Raw genomic sequence first — 24136 nt, forward strand, 5'->3', positions numbered from 1 at the left:
GGTTTTCTCCACACATACAGCTTACAATCAAGGCCAAAAAGTTCTATCTTGGGCACGGTGGGCGACTGGTTAGCGCGTCTGCCTCACAGTTCTGAGGACCGGATTTCAATCCCCGGCCTCGCCTATGTGGAGTTTGCATGTTCTCCCCATGCTTGCGTCGGTTTTCTCCGGGCATTCCGGTTTCCTCCCACATCCCAAAAACATGCATGGTAGGTTAATTGACAACTCTAAATTGCCCGTAGGTGTGAATTTGAGTGCGAATGGTTGTTTTGTTTGTATATGCCCTGCGATTGGCTGGCAACCAGTTCAGGGTGGGATAGGCTCCAGCACGCCCGCGACCCTAGTGAGGCGAAGCGGCTCAGAAAATGGATGGATGGACGTTCTATCTCGGTCTCATCAGACCAGAGAATCTTATTTCTCACCATCTTGGAGTCCTTCAGGTTGTTGTTTTTTTTAGCGAACTCCATGCAGGCTTTCATGGGTCTTGCACTAAGGAGAGGCTTCGGTCGAGCCACTCTGCCATAAAGCCCCGACTGGTGGAGGGCTGCAGTGACGGCTGACTTTCTAGAACTTTCTCCCATCTTCCCACTGGATCTCTGGAGCTCAGCCACAGTCATCTTTGGGTTCTTCTTGACCTCTCTCAGCAAGGCTCTTCTACCCTGTATTCTCATTTGCTCTGACATGCACTGTGAGCTGTAAGGTCTTATACAGACAGGTGTGTGGCTTTCCTCATCAAGTCCAATCAGTATACTTAAACAGTGCTGGATTCCATGAAGGTGTAGAACCATCTCAATGATGATCAGAAGAAATGGACAGCACCTGAGTTAAATATATGAGTGTCACAGCAAAGGGTCTGAATACTTATGGTTGTGTGAGATTTCAGTTTTTCTTTTTTAATAAATCTGCAAAAATTTCAACAATTCCGTTTCTTTTCTGTCAATATGGGGTGCTGTGTGTACATTAATGAGGAAAGAAATGAACTCAAATGATTTTAGCACATGGCTGCAATATAGCAAAGAGTGAAAAATTTAAGGGCGTCTGAATACTTTCTGTACACACTGTAGTTTTGATATTGATACTGGTTATAAAGAACCCCGAGTCTATTGTTCATTTTAGTCTATGCTGCGGGCTGCTAAGAAAATGGATGTTCATAATTTGGACACCCTTTATTTAAACCATGCAAACTTTTTTGACCCAGCCCCCTAAAAGAATTGAAATAGAGAATCGTTTGGAACCGGAATCACTCAAATTCAAACGATGCCCAACCCTACTCATAACTAATCCTCTATAAACTTTTAGTGAGCTGTATTGTTGTATTTGACTGCATCTGACTCCTCCCATTGTAAACAATACATTGTGCACCCACTCAGTGCAGTACTGTTTTTCATTGCGTACGGAGCCACGACACACAAAATGTGGGCCTTTTGGTTCCACTTGGATATTAAGTGGCTTTCCTTTTGCATTTAGGTGTTTTTTTATTCTTCTCGAACTCCCAGATTTCAGGAGTGTTTTCTGACGTTGAGTGTAGCCTGTATGCGGATTGGAGCGCTCAAGCTCGACTTGCGGGTGGTGGGCACCCGCGTGAATTCGTCCCATGCTCTCGATGTCCTGCTGGTAACACTGAGGCTATGTTCACAGTGCAGGTCAGTTTAGATTTTTTTGCCCAATGTGACGCATCTAATTTTTTTCATGTCAATGTGAACGGTACAATTCAGATTTTTTCATATCGGATCTAGGCCTCTTTCATATGTGGATATAAATCAGATACTGTATGTATGTGACGCAAGTGCAGTATGGACACTCACGGGGCACACATCCGACCCATAAGTCAAACGGTGTACAAACATCACTCTGACAAAACAGAAGCACCACACAACGGCAACTGACAAAGGAGGAGAAAGCAGTCAATGACGAAAACATGATAAATGTATAGAACTGAGGTGAAAGTAGTTATTTTTATTAGTATTTGACAAATATCTACAAACGTTTTAGTTCAGTCCCAAGGTTCACTTGGAATAACCTGATTGATGCAACATCCTGTTTTCAGCTATTGTCTCTTCACTCTAAACTACAGGTCCAATGTTTATGGTTCCGCCACCCTTATATTTATGAAATATTAGACACTGGACAAATGTTTTGCAGTTATTTTAAGTTTTAAAACTCTTGCTATTAGAAATGAAACATTATCCAAAAGAAATAATATATCCAATATATAAAACAAAATATTGTTTTATTCTGAATTGATCATTATCAAAATAAAATTAACAGTTTTCACAGTCTGCTCACAACCTCGGACAGTTGCACCACCAAACATTTTAGGGGTTTGAGAGGCCAAAACATAGATATAATTACTTGAATTTACTGAAAAATATATGGAAAAATAAATAGGTTTTAGAGAATAAAGTGATGTCATGAAGAACTTTTTTTCCAAATAATGGACTCTCGACACAAAAATATGCATGTCATTGACCCTTAAAACAATTATGTACCTTTGTTCGTCTATCTATACCAGTGACGTAGGACACCAATGACGACATATCGTTTTCATCCTGTCTTACCTCGCATTCGCCTTTGCTAGCGGGTCCTTTGGTGCCTCTGACCTTGTCCTCCAGGCCCACGCTGTGGATGTAGCTAAAGCCGTCAGGTGGGGGGAAGTAAGGCTCCTTCTGTCCAAAGTTGAACTCCACAGCGCAGTTCTTCACCAGCACATGGGGAAAGAGCGCGCGGCCCGCCAACGCCTCCTTGGTGGTCTTGAACGCTACACCCAGCGCCACACCATTCTTGGAGTATCCCATCTCAACTTCTTCACCTTGGTCAAAGTCCTGGCAACAGCACAGTGGATGTTAGCTTTTTGGATAAAGCTGCTGAGGTAAGGGGGTCAAACCTTCACTTACTATGTAACAGCCGATGACATCATTTTCCCCAAATTTCTCCCCATAGTTGGCGAATTTACAGTCCGATGATTTCTTTCCAGTTCCTCCATATCCGAAGGAAAAGGGCTCCTCTCCTAAAGCAAGAATTAAGGGCAGTTAAAATTAGCATTTTATGCTGATCGGCTGATTGGCTTTCATGTCATAATTCATCGATCGGCTCCACAAAAGACATTTAACTCCGCGTCGCTTATGAATCCAAAAGCTAGTTTATTTTTAGCCTTGTCATGTGTCTTGTGGCGCAATACTGTAACTATCTAACAGCCAATAAAGTTTTTTCAATCTTCTGTGTGTGGGACTTTTTTGCGGTGTCTCAGACAAACAACGCTTAAGTTATTTGCACTCTGTGCACAACTGAAGTACGTCGTGGGGAACGTCATCTAAATGCTTCATCACAACAAATTTGATCAGGCACCTAAATAATTCACACAAGGAAGAGAATGCCGCGTTCAAGGAACGCAGCATGGAGAAAAAAAAGGAAAAGGCAAACAGGCGCAAACTCTGGACAACACCCATCCATATAGCCGGGACAGTGAGAAAGTTAAGGCTTCCTTATACTCGCGCGGACGGCGACCGCGCTGACGTCACTGCGCTCCGGCTGTCCCACGTATAGTTTGCCTTTATACTTGAGCACAACCCACGCGCGCAGTTTTGAAAATGTACTGCAGTTCACCTCCAAGTCGGGTGTGTCGCTACGACTGGTATTGGCTAGGACACCACATGGTGGAGTTTCCTATGGATTTTTTTGGCCATTTCCGGTAGCCGTTTTTTTTTTTACTTTCCTTTCAGTAACAAGAAACAAAGCAACAACAATGGCGACCGTGGAACAGTGTTTGCTAGAACAAATGGACCTAGATGACCAGATGATACGTTTAATTATGCTGCAAAATCTATCAAGAAGGCGGCGGCGTAGATGGTATGTAGAACCAAGGGGCACGCCGAGTACGTCATCACAGCATGTGACTAAAGCGCACCAATCACGAGGTGATCTCCGCGGCGTTTGACGCGCGGCAACTATTTTTGACATGTGCGAGTCAAGCTACGCAGGGGGGCCGCACGGGGCAATTCGTCGGTCACGTGATGCAATGCGGGCGTTGTGGGCCGCGCGCGACCGCGGGAGTATAAAGAGGCCTTTAGAGTAAGCATGTCATTGTCAGTATTTATTCAAGTAATTTAATTGCAAAATAAAGTAATTTAATTACAGTACATTAGCGCCCATTATTTCTGTCATGTTGTGTTGATTTGACCTAAACTGATGTCAGTGATGCACGGTGGCCGATTGGTTAGAGCGCCAGCCTCACAGGACCTTGTTCAATCCCCGGCCCCGCCTGTGTGGAGTTTGCATGTTCTCCCCGTGCCTGCGTGGGTTTTCTCCGGGCACTCCGGTTTCCGCCCACATCCCAAAAACATGCATTAATTGGAGACTCTAAATTGCCCATAGGTGTGTCTGTGAGTGTGAATGGTTGTTTGTTTGTATGTGCCCTGCGATTGGCCGGCAACCAGTTCAGGGTGTACCCCGGCTCCTGCCCGATGATAGCTGGGATAGGCTCCAGCACGCCCGCGACCCTAGTGAGGAGAAGCGGCTCAGAAAATGGATGGATGGATGTCAGTCGCCAATCCTTGAATGCCCCCTAGAGGTCATTGATGTTTTCACTTTTGTCTCAAATGTTAGAGAATAATTTTGAGCTGGAATGGGCTCCAGGACCGCTCCGACCCTAGTGAGGATAAGCGGTACAGAAAATGGATGGATGGATACTGTACTCAGTATACAGTACACAAGTATATACAATAAATGAACAAGTCATGTAAATGGACACATTGCTCCATCTTGTGATCGGTTATAGTTTTTTTTTTTTTTTTTTTTTTTTTTTTTTTTAAACTTGGTGATCGGCCCCAAAAATCCTGATCGTGTAAAGCCTAGTCACGGTCTTCTTCTTTTCCTTTCGGCTTGTCCCGTTAGGGGTCGCCACAGCGCGTCATCCTTTTCCATGAGAGCCTATCTCCTGCATCCTCCTCTCGAACACCAACTGCCATCATGTCTTCCCTCACGACATCCATCAACCTTCTCTTTGGTCTTCCTCTAGCTCTCTTGCCTGGCAGCTCCATCCTCATCATCCTTCTACCAATATACTCACTCTCTCTCCTCTGGACGTGTCCAAACCATTGAAGTCTGCTCTCTCTAACTTTGTCTCCAAAACATCGAACCTTGGCTGTCCCTCTGATGAGCTCATTTCTAATTTTATCCAACCTGGTCACTCCGAGAGCGAACCTCAACATCTTCATTTCCGCCACCTCCAGCTCTGCTTCCTGTTTTCTCTTCAGTGCCACTGTCTCTAATCCATACATCATGGCTGGCCTCACCACTGTTTTATAAACTTTGCCCTTCATCCTAGCAGAGACTCTTCTGTCACATAACACACCTGACACCTTCCTCCACCCGTTCCAACCTGCTTGGACCCGTTTCTTCACTTCCTGACCACACTCACCATTGCTCTGGACGGTTGACCCCAAGTATTTAAAGTCCTCTACCCTTGCCATCTCTTCTCCCTGTAGCCTCATTCTTCCCCCACCACCCCTCTCATTCATGCACATATATTCTGTTTTACTTCGGCTAATCTTCATTCCTCTTCTTTCCAGTGCATGCCTCCATCTTTCTAACTGTTCCTCCAGCTGCTCCCTGCTTTCACTGCAGATCACAATGTCATCTGCAAACATCATGGTCCACGGGGAGTCCAGTCTAACCTCATCTGTCAGCCTATCCATCACCACTGCAAAAAGGAAGGGGCTCAGGGCTGATCCCTGATGCAGACCCACGTCCACCTTAAATTCTTCTGTCACACCGACAGCACACCTCACCGCTGTTCTGCTGCCCTCGTACATGTCCTGTATTATTCTAACATACTTCTCTGCCACTCCAGACTTCCGCATGCAGTACCACAGTTCCTCTCTGGGTACTCTGTCATAGGCTTTTCTCTAGACACAATGTAGCTCCTTCTGACCTCTGTACTTTTCCATCAACATCCTCAAGGCAAATAATGCATCTGTGGTACTCTTTCTAGGCATGAAACCATACTGTTGCTCGCAAATACTCACTTCTGTCCTGAGTCTAGCCTCCACTACTCTTTCCCATAACTTCATTGTGTGGCTCATCAACTTTATTCCTCTATAGTTTCCACAGCTCTGCACATCACCTTTGTTCTTAAAAATGGGCACCAGTACACTTTTCCTCCATTCCTCAGGCATCTTCTCACGCACTAGAATTCTATTCACATCCTAGTAATCCTAGTCACAGTAAAGGTGTCTTTTTGAGGTAATTTTCAATCCCCATGCTCTCACCAAGCTGTGTGCTGCAGTGGTTGAGGGACCATCCGATACGGACCACATGCGGGTCCGGTTCCGAACTGGGAAGGTGCTTGACGGGAATTTCCTCATTAATCTGAAGAAAAACACATACAGTCGGTCGAGTCATAAACAACACTGCCTTTTCTTGTTTATCAGAGACAAGAGCCAACTCTTGCATGTCCACAGTTCGACATTTGCAAATTTACCTATTCACAGACTATCTTTTGGAATCTATCCTGTTATTTTTAGGCCAAAGCCATGTCTAATAGAACTATCTTGTGTACTCGTAAATGCCATCGAAATTAAGTTGCCTATTTAAGAGATATGACAAATTCAGATTTTTTTTTTTTTTTTTTTTTTGAGAAAGTGATGTGGTCAAAATTACCTTCATCTCGTAGCACACGCGCCCACAGGTGACCCCGTGGGTGGCCCGTGCGCCCGCCCACAAGTAGGCGAACCCTTCGATAGTCAGCGGGTAGCCGCTGTAGCGATCACGGGACACTTTGAAGTGTAAATCGCAGTTGTCTGAAACCAAGACAAAGACAGTTAGTATATCCAAGAAAAAAATATATATATTTAGGGTCCATCTTCACACTTACATGTGTCGATAGTAACAAGTGTGTCATCAATGTTCTCTTCCTCGTCTTCTGCGGGCGGCTGTGGTGTGCGAGACCTTAAGAACATCGGCAGAGAACAAGGTAAAGGTTAAACAGATTGCAAAAAGGAGCATTTACTCAGCTGCCAGCCATTTTAGAGAATTTTGACTGACCTTTCAAGACCCACAAATGACACAAATTATTTTTAATTCATTTTGAGAAATCCAACAGAATATTGTTATACGATTATCTATACACCAAATCTACCAAATGAAAGATTAGGCTCCCTTCTTTCACCAGGAAAAAGAAATAATGTTTAGTAAATAGCAGTAAAGCAGTAAGTTTTGCTAAATTGTGTAAATCTTTCCCAGAAACCGAATTTTAAAAAGGGGAAAACAAATTTAAAAACAAAACAGTATGAAGCAGTGATTTTGATGCAAATATTTTCTGCTTTTGTGACAGCCTTGACATCTGAAGAGTGGTTCAATTCTATGAAGCATCTAAAACAACATTTAGGAGTGGCTTTTGCCGATCATGTGCCATGAGTGACGCGACTCACCGGAGGGAGATGACTGTCATAAACTCAAATTGTTTAGTGACTGTTTACATGGCGAACTGTGTCCTTGTCGTACGTCTTTGTTGTATGTCACATTTATGATACACACATTCTGCCAACTATAACGACACACACTGTGAAATCTATACAGACATTATCTATCCATCTATTTTCCGTACCGCTTATCCTCACTAGGGTCGCGGGCGTGCTGGTGCCTATCCCAGCTGACTCTGGGCGAGGCGGGGTACACCCTGAACTGGTCGCCAGCCAGTCGCAGGGCACATATAAACGAACAACTATTCGCACTCACATTCACACCTATGGGCAATTAAATAACCTGCCACGCATGTTTGTCAGATGTGGGAGGAAACTAGAGTACCTGGGGAAAACCCATGCGGGCACAGGAAGAACATGTAAACTCCACACAGGGGAGGCTAGATTTGAACCTGGGTCCTCAGAACTGCGAGGCAGATGTGCTAACCAGTCAGCTACTGTCCCGCCCACATTGTGTGTATAAAATACTGCCATCTACTGGCAGTTGTGCGTCATTAACATTGTCTGCCAGTTCGAGGAGAGGAGCAGACTCCGGCACCCCTCCCTGTCAAAAACTAGTTTACTCGTTTCTGGTACTAAATGAGTTTAAGCTTGAAATCCATTTTGCAATCTGCAAATTTACAGAGAGCTTTCGATTTCAGACATGCAAATACCAAAGGCATGAAATACGTGAAAAAAAAAAGAAACAACATAACAGGATCTAGGGGGATACCCCAGGCCCCTGCAGATACTTTTTTTGATTGTAAAATAAACAATCTGGAAGACTCTGGAGAGTACAATAAGGCAAAATAAATATTTTCTTCACACAGGAAAAACATTTATTTACACCGCTCAAGTACATGTTGTTGTACAAATTTAACAAAATTAAAAATGCATAATTTCTTTGCTTTTTTGTTTTGGCCTCCAACTTGATGGAGGCCCATCTCCACCTGCACCTGATGCCTGCTCAAAGCCGTGCCACAGGAATAGCCTGCTCCTCTTTAAGCAATCTCATTCTGGAAAAGAATTGACTAAAATCATTGTCTGTTTCACTTCATTTTTGACTATTACCAACTTCAAAGGCTAATCCCAAATGCATTCTCCAGGAAAATATTGAGTACAGTATTTTTCTCTTTATTGGCCATTTCTGAATTTTAAGATAGTTCGTTCTGTTGTGGCATAATCCCCGACATCGCTCCGTTGCTTAATACATTGTACATTAACATCCGTAAACTAATTTGACAATTGTAGGCGCATTTCCTAATTGTACTAGATGTACTAGCGGATCAGCTCTTGCACCTCAACGCGAAAATACAAAAGACCAGTGCAACAAATACAATACAGGCTGATCTGATAGGCAAAAATGTTGGCTTAAAAGGTAAAGAGTTGCAATTGAGCATGTCTGCTCCAGAGGTGGATAGAGTAACAAAATATTGCACTCAAGTAAGAGTACTGTTACTTGACAATAATGCGACTCAAGTAGTCTTCCAAAAAAATTACTCGAGTAAGAGTAAAAAGTACACAGTGAAATAATTACTGAAGTACTGAGTAAATAGTGAGGAACTTCTGATTTATTTTAACAACAGCATGAACATCAATAAAAGTAAAATAAAATGTGCAAATTCTGATATTGCTGTGCATGTGTATGCACAGCCAAAACTACAACAAAACATCCGCAATTGACTGCAAGCTGTCTCATGTTATAAGTGGGCTGAAATATTCACGTTTGGGCAGACAGTGCCAGAAAAATAATACAATACATGAAAGCTATTGAGTTTGTTCGTCTAAATGTAAACAAGTTGCACGCCGTTGCTTTCATGGTAACGACGACCTTCCCAACATGGTGGCCACGCAGCTACGACGATCAGCCGGGCTGGCCTATCTAGTGTTAATACAGACGCCCGGAAAGCCCAATAGAAGACGTGTGACTTTCTTGTATCGTTTGATTGGTGAACTAGACTTCGTCACTAGCTCTTAAAAACAGCAATGTGGAAGTCAAAGTCATAGTCTCACGCACTGAAGTTGATAAGCAATATCTGAATAGTGAGCGACATTTAGATCATTGTAATGGAGTAAAAGTACCATTACTTTTTAACTACAGAAGTGGCGGAGGTGTTTTTTTCTGGTCTCGTCAACTCCTGTGACTTATCCAAAGCAGGTCCCGAGCGCACAGGGAGAACCCCAGGCCGATGTGCGCGCATATTAGTCCGCCGCGGAGTAATATTCAGAAATTACATTTGTGTGTGGATGGTGGAATGGCTCTAGCTGCCAGCGTTCAAGGAGTACGAAATAGCCTGTGACCACAGCGACCCTCCCCCCCCGCCCCCCCAGAAAAAAAAATCTGATCTATACGATTCATGTAAATGGCCCATTTTGAGTTCAGAACAGCGAATTTTGCCGAAAGGAGACTGATTTGCATGTAGGAATTCACCCAAGCAGGACAGTGATGCCAATATTTTTCGCATTTGTGACACCTCAAACATCTGAACATTGGTTTCCTCTATAAGACAAAAAAAACACTAAGGGCTTTTGATGGCAACATTTATTTACAAAACTATGCAAAACGTATACATAAAAAAATTTACTTTTTAGTAAATCAGAGTTACCATATGTATTGTGTCACAGCTATATTAAAAAAAATTTTTTTTAAGAAGCGTGTTTTCTCACCCCTACACAGAATAGTTCAATTTAGTGTGATAATCTGTGAAACATTCTACTGCATGCAAGGGCACACAACAGGAAGCACACCACAATCTAGTATCGCTGCGCTTTCCCCTACGTGCGCAGACCCTACAACCCCTTGTTGGTCTTAACTTCTTGCCAACCGGCATCAGGTATTCGAGTCGGTGTTTGCCAAGCTGTCCGTCTAGCCTGCTATCTGGGTCAGTTTTATATGGCGCCCTTGTAGAACGCCGACCTCCCTCCAAGTCCTCAGCCTTCTGAACTACAACTTCCTTCTCCTTTTTTACCTGCACCCCCACATGTCGCTTTACAGTCCACGACTTCACTACACTGCGCATGAACTCCAAGAGGGTTTTCAACTCCCCTGGGTTTCTGGCTCTGTAGAGGACATAGGCGTTAAACATGCACAGTTGAAACAGATAGGCTACAAACTTCTTGGACCAATTCAGTGACCTTCGGATGAAAGGATAGTATGCAATGTTTTGGTCCAAACTATCCACTCCATGCATGGAAGAGTTATATGCAACAACACACTCTGGCTTGAACTGACAACCCTTGTCTTTGCGTCCCTTCTGCAACACCTTAACCTTCTGCATCCTATCTTGGTGGTAAGTTGTCACCATCCTCACCAACTGTTTGTCCTGCCAGACTACTACCATTACTCTCTCATTGTGTCGCACAACTTTTCCCCCCGCCCCCAACTCATACTTTGTCATCTCGCTAAAGATCTTGGGTTCACCCCTATTCTTCCTCAATGTCCCACAGACGTTGGTTTCTGCTCCCAGTAAAAGCTCACACAGTGGTACAGAATTGTAGGAATCGTCCATATACAGTGTATAACCATGACCTGTCAGACGATCAAGTAGAGAGAACACTATCTCCGACGTAGTACGAGCTTCCCCGACATCAGGCTGCATATTGAAGCAGTACCCTGTGGCAGAGTCACAAAGTATGTAGGATTTGATTCCATATTTCACAGGCTTTTTTGGGTTGTACACTCTGAACGATACACGCCCTCGCCACAGCATCATACCCTCATCAATGCAAATGTTTTGCCCCGGTTGATACATCTCCTTGAACTTTTCCACAATGTATTCAAACACTGGGCGGATTTTGTACAATTTGTCAGCGTCATCCTGTGATGCGTTATTGTTGTAATGAAGGAACTGCCAGATAATCTGAAATCTGTTCCTTGACATGGTCTGGCTGAAATGGGGTGTTGCATCTACTTCATCCACACTCCAGTACAGTCCAATGCTTGGCTTTTTGACATAACTGGTGAGAAATGTTAATCCAAAGAACGTTTTCAGCTCTGGGACTGACACCGGTTTCCATGCATGTACTCTGCTATGTGGCAGAGTCTTAGACTGTGCTTGAAAATACTGAGTCGCATACAGGTTGGTCTGATCCGCAATACGTTGGAGCAGCTCGTCAGTTAAGAAGAGCTCCAGAAAGTCAGCTGGCAGCTTGGAATCCATCTCTGCGGCAGCACTCCGGGGTCCAGGGGTTGCAGTAAAGCAAAATTTATTTGGTTGCCAGTCAGCTTCATACCAGTCACAATCTTCCACATAATCTCTGCTCCATTCCTGACCTGTAAATTGTAGAAATATTAACAATTACCATAAAAATACCTTTAAAAAAATGTATGCAGTGTGATGTGGAGAAATACTTTTTACCTTCCTCATGACTCCTAACAGGAATGGGAGTGGAATCTCTGCTTGAAGCAGGACTTGCAAATTATACAAATATATACAATTACCTTTTTTCTTTTCTTATTGCACTATGTGACGTGGAGAAAAAAATACTTATTTTTACCTTTCGTCTTCAGACTGCCAACTGGAGAGCGATCCCTGCAGGGTACACGATCTGTAATACGGAATAGTTCACATTAGAACTGGTGTGGGACTAAATTGCTTTCATTTGACATGGAGGAGGAGAGAAGGGGTGATTGTTTTGATGGCTCAAATCAATGCAATGGACTCTATGCACGCAGCACTTCTGGGTTTGGGTTTAAGGGGCATCCCCAAGCAAACACATAGCGATAACAATGACAGCATCAAACTCTTCAAAGTAAACTTGCTTGTCTGCTGGAAATTACGTTAAATTACTGTGAATAACGGATTATCTTTATAATTGCTACAGTTATCAAAGTATCAGCAAAGCGATCAAAGGATCCATATTTTATTTAATGTCCCATGCGCAGTTTCACAGTACATGCAGTTCCATATGTACTTACACATGCACAGCTTAATTTTTAAGACACGACTCAAATTTGTTTAAACAGGTACATCTCAATTAATTTGAATGTGTCAAAAGATCAATTTGGTTATGGTTCAATTAAAAAGTCAAACTCATTATGGAGATGCAGTACACGCATTCAGTTATTGATCAATTTCATTTTTTAGTATACAGGTATAATTTTGATGGGTTACAGCAAACAAAAACTCCAAATTTACCATCCCTAGAAAATAAATGGTGTAGCAAATGAAAGAAAAATATGTAGAAGGTAGGCAGGAATTTGCCCTTTAAAAAGTATTTTCCCAAGGTTTAATGAATGTATATAATGCTTGAGTACTGAAATTGACTTTTCTACCGTATTATAATTTATTGAGATGTACCTGTAGAACATTGAAAAACAACAGCTGTAACAAAGTGCTGTACATAAAGATTGAACATAAATAGAATAGAAATCCTTTATTGCCATTGTATGGTGCAGATACAACGAAATTTGGTTTATGAGGAAAAAAAAAAATGACAGGCATACACTACTGGCAGGATCAATGTTCTCACAACTCGAGAGTTTCTCGAGCCCCATGACTGGAGCTTTGTGACGGGAATGACTGGCTTGGCCAGCAGGAGCCGAGCAGCGCCGAGCGGGGAAGGAGACGGAGCTTCGACCACCGACGACTCTTGCTGCGATGGTGAAATTGTCTCGGTGAATGTTAACTTTCCATCTCCTTTGCAGTACCAGGTCACTGTTAAACGTGTAAAAATAAAAGGCCGAGTTCAATTGCTGAACATAACGGGCGGTACACCGCAGTGTTGGATGAAGGAGCTATCCCTTTTACTTTAAAAAGTAAAAACTTTTAATAAAATTTCGACCTTGAAACAAACCAGCACGGAACTAATGAATGTACCTATTACATAACTCCACGTTATCACATTTAACGAACGTTATTTTTCTGTCAGATGGCGTCACAGTATTTTTAAACATACGGTCGGGTCAGTGGTAACTCATGCCACCAAACCTTTTTAAGCGTAATTGCTTAATATGTTACTGTGCATATGGTCCATTACCCCTTCTCCCTCTTTATCAAACCAATACAATTAGCTAGCTAGCAAGTTAGGGCTTACCTTAATGTCTTTCTGGAGCATCTAGAGATGAGGCTCCGCTGTTCTGTGTTGATCCAGATGGTAACCACTCATCTGAGGAATCTGGGTCAGGTTCGCTGAATTCCTTTGACCCGGATTTGTCAGTGATAAAAGGCACCGTGAGCTATGCGGACTCTCACCACTTGGCCCTGGTTGACCATGTTTCCCCCCCCTCCCTTAAAGATTAAGCTAGTCTCTCGCTCTAGCCTTTAAACCTCTCATTGACTAGTCTGTATTTTATGGCGGTCTGGATGGCACCACGCTTACTCCCACGGGTGAGTAATGGTACTACTTGCAATTGTTGGTGTATATATATTTAACTTTTACCCATCCAGGTAAGGCATTTGAGAACAGATCCTCTTTTACAATGCTGACATGGCTGCAGACAGCAGAGTAAAACAAGACAAATATCCAGTGTGGTGTGCTGTGTTGGTCATTTTAAGTATGTGAACCCCCATTTATCGCGGGGGGTATGTTCCAGACCCACTTGTGATCAGTGAATATCTATCACAGAGACCATATGGAAAAAAATACAATTGTTTGACTCCTCCCACACAGCTTTTAAACAACATGCAACAATGCAAACAAAACTCGCATGCACAAAAGGTAAGGTACTTACGAATGTAAATAGAGAGAAACATTTTGAGCTCAGTATGAGGTTAGGGCTGGGAAATTAATAGTTTGTCTCATCGTTTATATCCCCCCCCCCAAATATATATATTTTTTAAATCTTTGCGGCTTTTGTAGTTCAAAGTATTTCTGTTTCGACTGTAATGGCTGCAAACTAGAGGTTGCATGGTAAACCGGTACTAGTAAAGAATAGCAATAAATCAGTCAGAAATGAAGCAATACCAGGTGATTTCTGTACTGCGCTAAAACCAGTCTGTTGAAAGTGGGCATAGTTATAAATTAATCCCAAATATATTTGTGTTAATTTATTTAAAATGTTTAACATTTCAAAAGGTCTACTAAAACAAAGGATTGATTGCGTTTAGGGCTCTCACTATAAACTTTTTAGAATCAACTAGCCTATAGATATTGCATCGACTCACCAGGCAATCGCCTTGCCGCAAGGAATTTATTTTTTAAATTCTCTTTTATGAGGTATGGACTTCTATCCTTTAACTGCATACGTTGGCAATGGGTGTATGCTATGAAATGTGTTGTGCATAATTGTAACATTCCCGCCAAGATTTTGCACTTTTATTTCCACATCTGTCAAGAAAATCTATTTAGTGTTGGGAATAAAATTCAATATAAAATTAGATTTGAATAATGTAATTTGCCATTTGTTTTTAATTGGAGGGAGGAGGTGTAAAGGTTGAAATCAGATTTTTGTGAGAAAAAAATTTTAGTCCCACACCAGTTCTAATGTGAACTATTCCGTATTACAGATGTAAGGCCATAAATGGAGAAAAGGTTACAAGTAATAATGATGATGAATTGCAGTGGTACATGGACTTACGAATTTAATTCGTTCCCGTACCAAGGTCGTAACTGAATTTACTCAAATAAATTTTCCATCTCGTCATTTTCTACATTTCTATTTTGTGAATGTACTTGTATAGATGCCTTGCATGCTATTTATATTATACATTTATATTTCCGATATTCACTGTTGCTCATGAAATGATTACATTTATCCATTGTGTGACTAATAAAGGTGATTTTATCATACAAATATTTAATAGTAATATACTTTTTGGCGGCACGTTAAACGACTGGTTAGCACATCTGCTTCACACTTCTGAGGACCCAGGTTGAAATCCCGGCCCCGCCTGTGTGGAGTTCACATGTTCTCCCCGTGCCTGCGTGGGTTTTCTCCGGGTACTCCAGTTTCCTCCCACATCCCCAAAACATGCGTGGTAGGTTGAAGACTCTAAATTGCCCGTAGGTGTGAATGTGAGTGTGAATGGTTCTGTATAAGTGCCCTGCGATTGGACTGGCTGGCGACCAGTTTAGGGTGCCCACAACCCAAGAGGATAAGCGGTACAGAAAATGGATGGCTACTTTTAACCTGACCCCATTCTCAGATGACATCTCCAGTAACGTATTAATTCATTTTTGGTTCAGAAGGTGTCTTGTGAGGCCGCGAATTATTTTACATTTTACGTCTTTTCCTACCCACTCCTCGCCCACCTTTCATGATAACGTAAATAGTGGTAAGAAGTGTAGTTTATTCGCTACCATGGAGGCGATGATTGCTGACTCGAGAACTTTCGCCTTCATGGCTTGGAAGCGTGATAAAATAGCATCCCCTTGTGCTGTCGAATCATGCTCTAAAGTTTCGGTGTGGGTGAAGTAATTTAATTACAATAATTTAATTAAATTAAGTTACACCCATTATTTCTGTCATGTAATGTTGGTTTGACCTGACTGATTAGAATACGTGACCTGACTAGAGGAGTGATTTCAAACCTTTATGGAGCCAAGGAACATATTTTAAAATTGAATAATCTCACGGCACACCAACAAACAAAAAGTGAGTACATTAATTACTGTATGTACTTCCTGCCATCTAATAGAAGACAATTCATTTGTTCTGTCTGTCACTATGCCTCACAGGCATAAATAGATGAACAAAGATAAATCTTTGTACATTTTTTGAGCAATTAAGTACAAAAGTATATACAGTAAATGAACAGATCATTTAAATAGACACATTGCTCCATCTTGTGATTGGATCGGTTATCTTTTTTTTTTTTTTTTGTTTGGTTTTTTTAAACTCGCTGATCGGCCCCAAAAATCCTGATCATGTAAAGCCTACCGTATTTTCGCGACCATAAGGCGCACCATATTAAAAGGTGCAGTCTCAGTTACGGGGTCTATTTCTGTATTTAACACATACATAAGGTATTATTGGGCGCAGGCATGGTAAAACATACTGTAGCATGCATGCACACGAAAACATACGCTAGCATGTATGTTTTTAAAAAGGGCAGTGGGAGCAAAACTGAGTTCGGTTGTACTTTATTGAAGTATTTAATGTAAACAGTGAGTTCGGTTGTACTTTATTGAAGTATTTAACAATGTACTCACGTTATTTTTGATCAATCCTCATCCACAAATCCGTCAAAGTCCTCATCTTCTGTATCCGAAATGAACAGCTGGGCAAGTTCTCCATCAAACATGCCAGGTTCCCTCTCGTCATTGTCTGAGTCAGTCTCGTTGCCGGGGGGCTGTTCAGCAATGATGCCGGCTTTCGCGAAAGCTCGGACAACAGTCAAAGCAGATACCTTAGCCCAGGCATCCACAATCCATTCACATATGGTGGCGTAACTCGGCCGGCACTGCCTCCTAGTCTTAGTAAAGCTGTGTTCGCCATCTGTCATCCAACGCTCCCACGCCGCTCCCAACTTCACTTTGAATGCCCCGTTTACACCGATGTCCAGCCGTTGGAGTTCGTTCGTCAAGCCTCCTGGAATGATGGCAAGCTCCGAGTTCATTTGCTGCACTCGGTTTTTCACAGCGGCTGAGAGATGGGCGCGCATGGAGTCACGGATCAACAGGGACGGTGACGCGTGGAAAAAAACATCCGGTCTCTTTACGTACACCTCACTCAACCACTCCCTCATTTTCTTCTCGTCCATCCAGCCCTTTTGATTGGCCTTAACGATGACTTCGGCTGGAAACTTTTCTTTAGGCAGCGTCTTAACTGATAGCTTGTTGTTTAAACTGTGCTTTGTAAGCGTGTCTCTTCGTAGGTGCCATTTTCGGGGGTCCTTAGCCAAACTGATGTTTTGCACAATGCACATACGGCACTATATACCTACTGGGGCGTGCCTTTAGCGTCCTCTTTCACGCGCACCCTTCCCCCTTTAACGTCCGCATGCTGTCCTCAGTCACGTCCGCCTTTCCTCTATATAAGCAGCGTGTCGGCAGGAAATGCTCCCAGTCAGCCAAGCCGAGTGCTCATCAAAGTCACACAACAACATTTACAGATTTTGGAACTTGTGCACACATAAGGCGCGCCACACAATAAGGCGCACCATCCATTTTGGAGAAAATTTAAGACTTAAGTGCGCCTTATGGTCGTGAAAATTCCGTACTTTTAAACTGACCCCGTTCTCAGGTGACATCTCCAGTGACGTATTAATTAATTTCCGATTCAGGTGTCTTGTGAGCCTGTGAATTATTTTACATATACATCTCCAGACGCATATTAATTGGCTAGTTATATTGTTGTTCAAACTAGGTTACTCTGCTATAATGCAGTTCCAGCCAGACCTATGTAACAAGTGTACTGTATCACCCAATCAAACTTATTGCGATGTTTTGACACTACATGACATGATAGCTTAGCAATTAGCGTCATGCTTTTCCGTCTTTTCCTACCCAGCATGGTAAGAAGTGTATTTCATTCGCTACCATGGAGGCGATGATTCGGTACTTACAATGCGTTGACACTAGACGCAAAGAACCTTTGCCTCCGCGGCTTGAAAGCCGGGGGGCGAAATAATAAAATAGCGTGCCCCCAAGCAGCTTTTTTAACAAGTCAGCATCCAGTGACAAAATATGGACGTTCCGTAACATTTGGCTGCTCTGTATTACCATAATTTCTGTATTACCATAATGCGCAAAAAGCAAAATGTACTTGAATAATGTCGCGCCATTTTATTTATTTTTTTTTAATTTGTGATCGATTAAAATCTGAAATCTGACTTTTGTGGAAAAAATTACCACCCCCCCCCCCCCCCAAAAAGTGATTCATAACTCCCCCCCCCCCCCCAAAAAAAAAAAAAAAAAAAAAAAATTATCATTACCAGTAAGTTACATTCCATAACTTCAATGATGATCCATTACCAGGTGGCAGAAGCTCAATCTGTAAGGACTTGGGCTTTGGAGTTTGAGGTCTGACAAAAATGTAAAAATGGCAACTAGTTGTTGGAGAGATGCTTTGCTGCTTGCAGAGTGCCCTTGAGCAAGGCATCGTCCACACTAACCTGGCTCAAGTGGTCCAGCACTCTCTGTACACCACTTTTTGTGGACCTAGACCTGTGTGTGATCTGGTTCGGTGTGTGGTGTGCAACATCAAGTATATATCTGAGTGGGAGTTCAATTTCCCATTGAGGGACACAAGTGCAATTAAAAAAAAAACACTCCATAACTTCAATGAAGATGAATAAGCTGTTCAGTGACTAAGGCGATGACGACGAGGAGTACATACTGTACAACTCAGTATCTTCACAGTTCTTTGTAAGGCACCTCTTCAGGAGGGATATCTTGTTGCTACTGGATTTAAATTTCTGCTAAATGTGTCAACGTGTCTTTTGTCTTTCTTCGAATAATGAACATTGTTACAGGCAGTTGCCGGCATTCTTCTCTGCAAGGAGGTTTCTATAGACGTCAATAGCGCCATCAATGGTGTTTTGAAACTGTAACGCCCGGGACATTTGGGGATCCCAATCTTGTGCCATTCTCTGCAGTTGTCCGGCCGCTCTCACCATTGTTGTCAGCCGTTCAAGTGATAGGCCGCAGTCGTCTTCCTCATCTGGATCCTCTCTTTCCTCATCACTTGCACCATTTGTGAGTTCCATCAAGTCTTCGTCTGTTAGTGGACTTGAGTGTGTATTGATGAGGTCATTGATGTCCTTATGAATCATGTCATCGAAGCCTTCTCCTCCTAGCAGCTTAGCCAGTTTCACCGACTCATCTACTGCCAAATAAAAAATCTCTTCAGGAGAGAAACCTTCGTAGTCCTGGACACATTTTGGCCACAGCTTTTTCCAACAAGCATTTAATGTTTCCCTCTTTATTTCCTTCACAGACTTTTGGATATTTTGAAGACACGAAGCAATTGTGTAATCACACCAGCACGCATTAAGCGTGACATTTTCATCAGAATCCATTGCTTCCACCAAGTGGTCTAGGATGTTGCGCGTGTACACAGCCTTGAATACACGCATGACACCTTGAGCTATTGGCTGAATCAGCGATGATGTGTGTAGCGGGAGGATCTCTATCCTCACACCTTCGTAGGATAGGTCCAGCGCATGGCCCTCTGCGTTGTCTATCAGCAACAGCACCTTGAACTGTAGCCCAAGGTCAGCGAAGTACAACTTCACTGCCGGAATGAAGCATTGGTGGAACCATTTAGAAGTGAGAACTTTAGAAATGAAAGCCTTGGGGTTATGCATCCAATAAACTGGGAGCAGGTTTTTGGTTTTGTTCTTCAGTGCCCTTGGGTTCTTGGACTTATAAATTAGTGCCGGCTTTATCATGTGGCCAGCAGCATTGCCGCATATTATCAGACACAATCTGTCTTTGTGAGCTTTGAATCCGGAGGCTCGGGCTTCCTCATTCATGATAAAAGTACGAGAAGGCATCCTCTTCCAATACAAGCCTGTTTCATCCATGTTGAAGACTTGTTCTGGCTTGTAACCTCCTCCTTCGACAATTGTCTTGAATGTCTTTGTGTACTCATCTGCTTCCTGAACCACAGATGCGGCAGCTTCACCATGCAGGGAAAGGTTCTTGAGATTGAAGCGTTTTGTAAATCTAACAAACCAACCCTTACTGGCATAAAATTCAGTGGGGCTGGCTTTAGATTCCTTTGACGGTCCAGCTTGAGCTTCTTTGCATTCGTCAAGGTCATCCGCATCTCCTGCAAAGATGGCATAGAGCTGCCGCGCTTTCTCTCCGATGTTCATATCCAAATGAACATTTTTCTTCCTGCAGTCAGTGATCCAAAGGGCCAACGCAGATTCCAGCCGAACAATTACTTTGTTTTGAGAGGTTACCACTCTTTTTGCTGATAGGTTGAAGGAAACTGATGCGGTGGTTCTTATTTTCTTTTCATCTTTTTTTATGTAGCGTATCGTTGATTCGTTTAAACTGAAATGGCGGGCTACGGCGGCATAACTCCATCCTTCCTGAAGGATATCCAAGAGTTTTATCTTCTCCTGAATGGTCAGCATCTTCCTGTGGCGCTTAGGCACACTACCACAAGCCTTCGAAGGTGCAGGATGCTTGTGGGCCATCGTAGGGCTTAAAATGAAACAAAAAGTGATGATGCCGCCAGCTGTTCTGTCCGATATATCTCCAATCAGAGCCCAAGAGGATGAAAATCCCACGAGACTACCGTATTTTCACGACCATAAAGCGCACTTAAAAGTAAAAAAAAATTCCAAAATGGAAGGGGCGCCTTATAATGTGGCACGCCTTGTGTGTGCACAGAGTTCCAAAATCTATAAATGTTGTGTGATGAGCGCTCCGCTTGACTGACTGGGAGCATTTCCTGCCGACACGCTGCTTATACAGAGGAAAAGCGGACGTGGCTGAGGATAGCATGCGGATGTAAAAAGGGGAAGGGTGCGCGTAAAGGAGGACGCGAAAGGCATGCCCCCAGTAGGTACATAGCGCCGGCCAAGCCAGCCGCCCCTAATTTTGTTCATACTAGGCATTACGGTAACAAGTCGCCAACTCGCGGCGATTGCCAACTTCAAAATAAAAGCTTCCCAATAATACGGACGTCAATGCTCTTAGGTTAAGGAATGCAACCAGCAAGCAGCCGCGAGAGAATTCTAGATCAACGAATCCAAGTGGAGGAAGCAGGAAAACGAGCTTTGCCAAGTCAAGAAGACGAAGCTGAGTTTCTGCGGAAAAAAAGAAAAACAAAACGCGGAAACAAGGCGAGGTGGCCCGAGTTGGAAGACCAACTCGAGGAAGCAGGAAAACGACCTTCGCCAAGTCAAGAAGACGAAGCTGAGTTTCCGCGGAAAAAAAAGAAAAACAAAACGCGGAAACAAGGTGAGGTGGCCCGAGTTGGAAGACCACCTCGAGCAATGGATTAATGCGCTCCAACCGCTGGACATCGGTATAAACAGGGCGTTCAAAGTGAAGATGCGAGCAGCGTCGTAGCAATGGATGACAGATGGCGAAGCGCTGGACATCCGTGTAAACAGGCCGTTCAAAGTGAAGTGAGCGGCGTGGGAGCCATGGATGGCTTTACTAAGACTAGGAGGCAGCACCGGGCGAGTTACGCCACAATTTGTGAATGGATTGTGGATGCTTGGGCTAATATGTCTGCTTGCACTGTTGTTTGAGCTTTCGTAAAAGCCGGCATCATTTCTGAGGAGCCGAACGGCAACGAGACTGACTCGCCCCTGGCGTGTTTGATTGTGAACTTGCCAATCTGTTCATTTCAGATACAGAACATTAGGACTTTGATGGATTTGTGGATGATCAAAAAATAACGAGTACATTGTTAAATACTTCAATAAAGTACAACCAAACGCAGTTTTGCTCCCGCTGCCTTTTTAAAAACATTGTTTTAGCGTGCATGCATGCTACTGTATGTTTTAAGATAGCATATGTTTTACCATGCCTGCGCCCAATAATACGGTGCGCCTTACGTATGTGTTAAATACAGAAATAGACCCCGTAACTGAGACTGCACCTTTTAATACGGTGCGCCCTATGGTCGTGAAAATATGGTACTTAAATGTTCATATTATATGCATTCTGACTTTTTATTGGATTTTAATGAGTATTTGTTTCTAATGTTAATGTAAAAAGTTGTTAAAACTCTCAAAAATGACCGCTATAAACCATAGATTCCCGCGATATTTTCACGATAGAGAAGTAGACGTTTCATAAAAAATCCAGGAAATAGCAGGTCGTGGTAGGTGAGCTGCAATATAATGAGAGAAGATACAAAACCCAATTCCAATGAAGTTGGGACATTCTGTAAAATGCAGAAACCAAAACTTTGCAAATCCTTCAAACTAAATTAAATTGAATACATCACAAAAACAAGATATTTAATGTTCAAGCTGATGAACGTTGCTTGTTTGCAAATATTCTCTCATTTTAAATTTGATGCATGCAACACATTTCCAAAAAGTTGGGACAGGGGCAACAAAAAAACTGGGAAAGTTGAGGAATGCATATAAAAATGCCTGGTTGGAACATTCCGCACGTGAACAGTTTAACTGGAAACAGGTGAGTGTTACGATTAAGTATAAAAGGATCCTTCACCAAAGGCTCAGTTCACAAGCAAGGGTGGGACAGGGTTCACCGCTTTGTGAACAAAGGCATTAGCAAATAGTCCAGAAGTTTAAGAATGTTTCCCAACTTTGTTTCTAGGAATTTCATCATCTACAGTCCATAATATCAACAACAGATTCTGAGAATCTGGAGAAATCTCTGCATGTAAACAGCATGGCTGAAAACCACCATTGAATGCCTTTGACCTTCAGGCAGCGCTGGATTAAAAACTGGCATCATTGTGTAAAGTACATTGCCACGTGGGCTCGGGAACACCTCAGAAAACCATTGTCAGTTAACACAGTTCGTCGCTACATCTACAAATGCAAGTTAAAACTGTACCATGCAGAGCGAAAGCCATATAACAACAACACCAGGTTTTCTGGGCTCAAGCTTATCAGAGATGGCCTGACACAAAGTGAAAACGTGTGCTGTGGTTGGATGAGTCCACATTTGTGGTAGTGCCCATGTACAACTGTGAAGGCACCATTAATGCTGAAAAGTACGTATATACGGGTTATGGAGCAATATATGCTGCCCACCAAGCAACTTTTTAGGGACGTCCCTGCTTATTTCAGAAACATAATGCCAAGCCACATTCTGTACGTGTTACTACAGCGCGGCTTTGTAGTAAAACAGTGTGACCACGAGACTGGCCTGCTGTCTCCCATTGAAAATGTGTGGCGCATTATGAAGCCCAAAATACGACAACGGAGATCCTGGACTGTTGAGCAACTCGAGTTGTACATCAAGCAAGAATGGGAAAGAATTCCACCTACAATGCTTCAACAATTAGTGTCCTCTGGCAGGGAGGTCTAACGATTTGTTTTAAGAACAATTTGATTTGTATCATGATTTGTGGTTGCCGATTCGATTCAATGACAATATTGGTTCATCTAGAACAATATGAAATCAATTCAGTGACTTTTTACCCAAAAATTCAACCAATGTGACTGTAATCAATACCTAGATACTGGACAGTGCAGGTGAAATTTCCTAAATTCCTTTTGTTTCCTGTAAATGTATTATCTACAATTAATTATGGACATAATTAACAAACAAGCATTAATGGCAAATCTATTCACACCATCTGAATAAAGTGGAACTAACAGCTTTTCAGGTTGGATTAACTATAGGTTTACCTCTAGGTTTACCTCCTACCTCTGATATTTTTCAACATAAATACAAATGTTAAAATAAACACGCCTACTGTAATTTAACACAAAATCCATAATGCTCAAATGTTCTAAACGTATTTATTTCCACCTAGTAGATTTATGTAGCTCTGAGTAGCTGTTGTGCATCTGTTGTGTTGCAATATGTCCATGGTGGAATTGTGTACCTTGGCTCAAGCGTGTTCAACCTTTTAGCTCGTGCAGTGATGAGAAGAACCCGGTTGAAATGTCTAACGAATTGACGTTTGCCTCGCTTGCTTCTTGGTTCCCAGTGATTGCACATCAATTTAGTGGCTTCAAGTTCCATATTATTTGTATTCCCCAACTTGTAGACAACCGCGGTCAGCAAACAGATTTTTTCATGTCCATCGTGTTTCCTCCTCAATCGTTTTTGATTACTGCAAAACTAAAATAGTCGATACTTGTGATTTAAGATTTGTGGGACATTCACGTTTGTTTTGC

At 42.6% G+C, this 24136-nt stretch overlaps 1 protein-coding gene across 7 annotated transcripts in view; it reads right to left on the minus strand.

Moving 5' to 3' along the window:
• hnrnpul1 (heterogeneous nuclear ribonucleoprotein U-like 1) overlaps positions 1-24136 on the minus strand; it is a 65485-nt gene that overhangs the window by 27632 nt on the left and 13717 nt on the right. For 3 of the 7 annotated variants that reach the window (XM_061781366.1, XM_061781364.1, XM_061781365.1), the window contains exons 5-10: positions 11955-12005; positions 6872-6945; positions 6658-6797; positions 6267-6366; positions 2895-3007; positions 2559-2822 (exon numbers count right to left, since the gene is read on the minus strand). In XM_061781366.1, the coding sequence (XP_061637350.1) occupies positions 2559-2822; positions 2895-3007; positions 6267-6366; positions 6658-6797; positions 6872-6945; positions 11955-12005 (742 nt within the window). Of the gene's footprint in view, positions 1-2558; positions 2823-2894; positions 3008-6266; positions 6367-6657; positions 6798-6871; positions 6946-9982; positions 11731-11815; positions 11869-11954; positions 12006-18292; positions 20499-24136 lie in introns of those variants that run through there. The other 4 variants (XM_061781367.1, XM_061781371.1, XM_061781368.1 and 1 more) reach the window with 4 other exon arrangements.

This window comes from Phyllopteryx taeniolatus, chromosome 8, assembly GCF_024500385.1.
Source record: "Phyllopteryx taeniolatus isolate TA_2022b chromosome 8, UOR_Ptae_1.2, whole genome shotgun sequence".
Taxonomy (NCBI): Eukaryota; Metazoa; Chordata; class Actinopteri; order Syngnathiformes; family Syngnathidae; genus Phyllopteryx; species Phyllopteryx taeniolatus.